The sequence below is a fragment of the Littorina saxatilis genome, linkage group LG2 (assembly GCF_037325665.1).
Source record: "Littorina saxatilis isolate snail1 linkage group LG2, US_GU_Lsax_2.0, whole genome shotgun sequence".
NCBI classification, from domain to species: Eukaryota; Metazoa; Mollusca; class Gastropoda; order Littorinimorpha; family Littorinidae; genus Littorina; species Littorina saxatilis.
The window spans coordinates 60,074,396-60,081,255 of record NC_090246.1 but is presented as its reverse complement, the minus strand read 5'-3'; the positions used below and the strand labels follow the sequence as shown (position 1 = coordinate 60,081,255).

Below are 6,860 nucleotides of genomic sequence, written 5' to 3'. Positions count from 1 at the left end.
TCCGTTGCGATAATAATCCAGGTAAACTTCCCACTCAGCACAGAACGCAAGCAGACTGTGAAAAAATGCTTGTGTCTTTAATGTAAGAGCGATCCATAACATCACTCCGTGGTCATCGTGTCGATTAAAATAACTGCCGTCAAGAATTATCCATTAACATAGTGGAGGGTGAGTCAGTTAAAGAAATAGATGAGGAACCCGAATTACTGCAACTTTCAATGGCTGCATTCGCCAGAACCCCAAATATTGCTCCATAATGCTCAGTTAATTAGCATCATAAGACTTGTATGACACGTCGCTTTCCCCTTGGAGAAAACATCCCGAATTTGTTTCTTCTTCTTCTGCGTTCGTGGGCTGAAACTCCCACGTACACTCGTATTTTTGCACGAGTGGAATTTTACGTGTATGACCGTTATTACCCAGCCATTTAGGCAGCCATACGCCGCTTTCGGAGGAAGCATGCTGGGTATTTTCGTGTTTTTATAACCCACCGAACTCTGACATGGGTTACAGGATCTTTTCCGTGCTCACTTGGTCTTGTGCTTGTGTGTACACACGAAGGGGGATAAGCCACTAGCAGGTCTGCACATAAGTTGACCTGGGAGATCGAAAAAATCTCCACACTTAACCCACCAGGCGGCCGCTGCCGGGATTCGAACCCTCGACCTTCCGATTAAGAGGCCGACGTCTTACCACCCCGCCACAGCGCCCGTCTGTCCCGAATTTGCATGAGGGAAACCTCACAAGACGATATGACCTACCTGACCTGACCTGACCTGACCTGACCTGACCTTACCTTACCTTACCTTACCTTACATTACCTCACCTTGCAGGTGTCCTTTCAATTCGTGTTCCGGAGGAAGCCAGCGTACTACGGCCTGAACTTCGTGATGCCCGTTCTGATGTGCTGGATCCTGAGTGTGCTCATCTTCCTCCTGCCCGCCGAGTGTGGGGAGAAGATGGGATACAGCCTCACTGTCTTCCTGGCCTTTGTCCTCCTCATCACTCTTCTGGCTGACAGGATGCCCACCACAGCAGATCATGTGTCCTATCTCGGTGGGTATTGTGTCACTGGTTATCATAATTTTGTTTTTGACCTTGTGTCAGTATTGTCTTATTGTGGGGAGAAGATGGGATACAGCCTCGCTGTCTTCCTGGCCTTTGTCCTCCTCATCACCCTTCTAGCTGACAGGATGCCCACCACTGTGGTCACGTGTCCTTTCTGGGTGGGTATTGTGTCACTGGTTATCATGATTACGTCCTTGACCTTGTGTCAGTATTGTATTATTGTGGGGAGAAGATTGGATACAGTCTCACTGACAAAACAACTGTTTATAGTTTAACCCAGGTGAGAGGGACAAAATAGTGTATTTCTTTTCGTGCACAATTTTTCTTTCCCCGGGGGGGGGGGGGGGTGGTGTTAAATTCCGATTAACAATGCCAAAATGCTTCATCTTCTGGTGGCGTTGCCCCCAAAACTCCACCAGGGGACCTACGCGGCCCCCTGGGCCCCGGTGTTATTCATTTTCTTGGAACTCATTCTTCCTTGAATGGATTACCTGAGGAACGCACGACTTAAGACGGAAGTGTCACGGGTCTGTATCTTCCTTTGCAGAAGTATACATCATCCTGGTTCTGGGATTCTGCGGCTTTTCCGTGGCCTACACCATCCTCAACCTTGCCGTCTACTTCCGGGCAGGGTCGGAAACTCTCCCTCCCTGGGTCCGTCGCTTCACTCTCGCCGTCACAAACCTGGGGTGCGCCTGCAGACGATCCGACAGGGTCTCGCAACTCCCGCAAAACGCTGACAAAATGGATTCGCCTCCCCTGTCCCAGAAGAGCCGGAAATGGGACGGCAAGGAGCTGCCGAATGCGAGCACAGAAAGTGATGACGTCCAAGTCACGTGGAAAATGGTGGCCACTGAGCTTGATGCGTTTGTGTTCAAGGTGTACTTTTCCTTGACCGCCTTGCTTTCTTTCGTCCTGTTGTGCATCGTCGGTTTTCACTACTAGAACAGAAAAAAGGTTATTTCTTGAATTGGAAAGAATGCCGTAACACCAAACCGCACACAGCATGAACAATTAATACGAATAATTGTGACCCTCTACCACGGAATGAGTCGCATGTCACCTTTGCATGATTTTCATATTTTTACATTTTTCTAAAGAGTGTTTTATGCTCTATCCAGTGGTGAAACCCGTTTTAGAAAAGAGCGAAAACTTTTCGAGTTATAAGCCTGGGACTTATATTAAGCCCAGCGCAGAACCACACGAGGTGACATGCGACTCATTCCGTGGTGGAGGGTCACATATTGTTAAGACCAACGAATACAACCAATTCAATTCCCTGATATCATAAAGGAAACGTGTTCGGAGATCTTAGGAGAAGGGGAAAGAGGGATGAGTTTGATTAAAGGAACGTTGAATTGTATTGTGTAAACATGTTTCAAAAACAATCAGACTGATCTGAATGCAAAAAAACACTGAAGAAGATCAAGTCTTTTTTTTCTTATTCTTTTTACTGCAAGTTCAAACGTTAATCACGGTAATATAGGCTTAAATCATCTACCATCACCTCCCCCCCCCCCCCCCGGGCCCACCCACACACGTTTACACTAGCAGTAACACACCTCATTTAGAGGCTTCACAAGCTTACACAAGTTTTCTCCTGACTCCAGGTAACTGTTTTGCTGTGATTGTTATTGTCCGTTTTTTAATGTTAAGGAAATAATACTTGTTCATGTATCCGTGTCTTAGATATGTAAGATTGAATATTCTCGTTGTCATCACCATCACCATCATAAGCATCATCGAAGTCGTCGTCATCATCGTCGCCATTTCTATCTTCATCATCATCATCATCGTCATCATCGTCATCGCCATCATCATCATCATCTTCATCATCAGTCGGAGATCGAAGGTGTATGTGTGTGCATGTGTGTGGGTATGTGAGTGTGTGTGTGTGTGTGTGTATGTATGTGTGTGTGTGTGTGTGTGTGTATGTGTGTGTGTGTGTGTGTGTGTGTGTGCGTGTGTGTGTGTGCGCGCTCTTCACTAATTCATTCCTTCATTCTCGAATGCTAATTTCAGCGTTCTGGAACATTTTGCACAAGTTCTTCTGTGTAAGTGAGTGTAATTGTGTGTGTGTTAAGTATGTGTATGTATGTGTGTGTATGTGTGTGTGTGTGTGTTTAAGTGTATGTGTGTGTGTGTAGTGTTTGTGTGTGTGTGTGTGTGTGTGTGTTGGTTTGTGTGCGTAAGTGAGTGGAATTGTGTGTGTGTGTGTGTAGGTGTGTGTGTGTGTACGTGTGTTTGTTTGTCTGTTCGTGTGCGTGAGTGTAATTGTGTGTGCGTGTGTTTAAGTGTGTGTGTGTGTATGTGTGTGCGTGTGTGTGTGTGTGTGTGTGTGTGTGTGTGTGTGCGCTCTTCACTTATTCATTCCTTCATCCCCACACGCTAATTTCAAGCGTTATGCGCTGTCAATGGCAGAATAAATAGAGTGTATACTGTTTTAAAAAACAAGTAACAAACATAATGTGTATTGGGTAGGTCTGTTTTTGGCTCACGTAAGTGTAGCCTATGCGATGCTAACTTGTGTCTGTCTGTGCGTGTGTATATGTGTATGTGTGTGATAGAAACTTTAACATTTGACTGAACACCGAAATACTAATTTTACCTGGTTATTCAAGCAACAGCTTCAAAGTATTGAAGCAATGATTAACATTTCGTCGGCATGTATGTAGTTAAAGTGTGTATCCAAAGAAAACGGGTGGTGGGTTTTTTTTTTTTTTGGGGGGGGGGGGGGTGGTAAAAACAGGTGACTGGTTTGTGCCGTGTGTGGTATGTAGACCAGATCAGGGGTCAAGGTTAAGTCAGACCGCGTGAAGGATTGTGGTATAGATACAGTTCTCACCCAGCTGCAGTTCACCGATTCGGGGAAGACGATTTCACATTGTTCGGTTTCGTAGCCCCAGAAAAATGGATAAAGAAGATACCAAAGGAGATTTCCTACCGGTTGATCTGCACAGCGTGTTTCCAGTGTGTGCGCGAGGAAGCGCTGTCGAAAGCGCAGTGTCGATCTGGCAGACGAGTCGTGTCCCCGTAAGTAGGCTACAGACAGACAGATCTAGATCTAGTGTCTCCCACTCTTGCACCGTGTCACCTATGCTTACTGTGTGTGTGTATGTGTGACGGAGTGAATGAGTTTGTGTTACTGTTTGTCGATTTCTTTCGGGAGCCTTGAAGGCTTCGCCTCTTATTGTTAAAATATTAAATTACTAGAGGAATACCCGGCTTCGCCGGGGTGAATCGCGAGACAGAGACAGACAGCGTGGCGGTTCATCACAATCACCTCTGCAAGCGAAGTCCTGTCAAACGGGATTGAGAATTTTAGAGCTTATTTCTTAGCCCTATATTATCTGTTGTGGCTTCTCAAATGCCAGAACATACAGACAGACAAAAGCCGCTAGACCCCATCACAAACAGAACTCTACAATCAACAGGTTTTTTCCCACACACACACACACAAACACACACACAGAGAAGCCGTATATATATATATGTATATCTATATCTATAAATATATAGAGATAGGTGAGAGTGTATTTTTTGCGTGGCTATAAATTGATTCGACCTTTTCACTTTGACAGTAAGAACAACTTACGGGTGCAAGGGAAGCGTTCTGGACAGCGCAGTGACATTCTAAAAATAGTACCTCAGAAACGGGAATTTGGGATGAACGGCGCGACAGAGACAGACAGCGTGGCGGTTCACCACAATCACCTTTGAAAGGCGAAGTCCTGTCAAACGGGATTGAGAATTTTAGAGCTTATTTCTTAGCCCTATATCATCTGCTGTGGCTTCTCACATGCCAGAACATACAGACAGACAAAAGCCGCTAGACCCCATCACAAACAGAACTCTATAATACATAGGTTTTTGCCCACACACACACACAAACACACACACACACAGAGAAGCCGTATATATATATGCATATCTGTATCTATAAATATATAGAGATAGGTGAGAGTGTATTTTTCGCGTGGCTATAAATTGATTCGACCTTTTCACTTTGACAGTAAGAACAACTTACGGGTGCAAGGGAAGCGTTCTGGACAGCGCAGTGGACAGCGCAGTGACATTCTAAAAATAATAGTAACTTACAACTGAACGGGAAAGCCACACGAAGGAAGGGAGATAAACGCCAAACACTGGAGAAGATAAGGAAGAGTTACTTATAATGGTGAAATGAACACAAAAACGAACATGAGTTTAGCGCTGCGCGCTGAGAGCACGTGTTGAAATATCTCATCGATGATATTGTGTCCGGGGTGTAGCTGAATACGGTGTCCAAATTTGAAAAAGATCCACCGAGAACTTTGGCGTTGTGATGTGGTGTAGCGGCTATGGTGTGTCGGTATGGGGGCCCGGGTAAGCTGAGGTGGAACCAAAATAGCTGAGGTGGAACCAAAATCGGTTCCGCGCTGCGCGCTGAGAGCACGTGTTGAAATATCTCATCGACCAGGTTGTGTCCAGGGTGTACCTGAATATGATCACCAAATTTGAAACAGATCCATCGAGAACCTTGGCCGCGCATCGCGCACAGACAGACACACAGACAGACACACAGACACTAGTCGTATATATATATAGATAGCGTTCAAAAATGAGTCACTGCGTGGCAGCCTGTGTGTATTTGCGTGTATATGCGTGTGTGCTTGCGTGCAAGCGTGTGTGTGTGTGTGTGTGTGTGTGTGTGTGTGTGTGTGTGTGTGCGTGCCGCTTGTGCCGTGTGTGTGTGCGTGGGTGTGCGTGCGTGCATACGTGCGTGCGTGTGTGTCTCTGTGTGTTATTCCTCACCTTTTATTTTAGTAGTAGCACAAGCATAGCGGGGGAGAGAGGGGCCCGGGATAGGGAGGGGAGATGGAGGGAAGGACGGCGCCGTTAGGACATTTGAATCAATGCAGGGGAAGCGACTCGTAGCCCGTAACGATTTATCGCTTAATACAGGTTCTTCCCCTTTGTCTTCTCCTGGTGTCAATCGTAGGTCTGTGTGCAGTCTTTTTACTAACAAAGCATGGGCGGTATTACCTTTTGTTTGTTTGTTTCATTGTTTTGTTTGTTTCATTGTTCTTCTTTCTTTTGCGTTTCAAGTAGCAGTAACTGTAGTTCCCATTGTTAGTGTTAGTTTATTTACACACACATTCTGATTTGAAATAACAGCGGCACATCTGTACAAAAATTAATGCAGTAAAGGGTAAAATACAAGTAACAAAACCGAAATGAAAAGTAACAATAGACTTCAATTAATGAATCACTGAACAGATAATTGTCACCTTAAAACTATTTCCCTCTGGCAAGCAAAACTCAAAAGGGAGAAATCATATCTCTGTTATATTACACAAAAAATTATATCTATGTTGCTATTATTTTAACCAAGCAAACGCAAATACAAATATAACATATTCATTGGTAAATAATCCACCAATCAGTTGTATCATTTGCAAAGTCTCTCCTTCTCAGAGTCACTACTACGTACAACACTTCTAGCACTAAGCTTAAAGACACAGTCCTACCCGAATTAAAGCCTGGCCACATCTATGGATTAACTCTACCAAGATAGGCCAATTGGTCCTAAGAGGACGTTAAAACTAACTATCAATCAATCAATGATTCTGGATCACGAAATTGTTTGCACGTGAAGAACTGTGCCTTAAATAGTTTTCGGCGCTATTGTTCATCACTAGTTTCAAAGTCTCTGCTTCTTGGAGTCGCCGCAACGACACATAGCAACCACTGTAGTAGTTGTCCGCGCTGGGGGTCAGTATTGGAAGAGTCTGTAAATGAATTATTGATGA

At 44.8% G+C, this 6,860-nt stretch overlaps 1 protein-coding gene across 1 annotated transcript in view; it reads left to right on the top strand.

The window, feature by feature from the left end:
- Nucleotides 1-3,769, top strand: part of LOC138953652 (neuronal acetylcholine receptor subunit alpha-6-like) — a 17,340-nt gene extending 13,571 nt beyond the window's left edge. The window contains exons 8-9 of the mRNA XM_070325535.1: nt 834-1,230; nt 1,616-3,769. Of these exons, the coding sequence (XP_070181636.1) occupies nt 834-1,230; nt 1,616-2,013 (795 nt within the window). The 3' untranslated portion in view covers nt 2,014-3,769. The remainder of the gene's footprint in view (nt 1-833; nt 1,231-1,615) is intronic.
- Nucleotides 3,770-6,860: the final 3,091 nt, after the last annotated feature.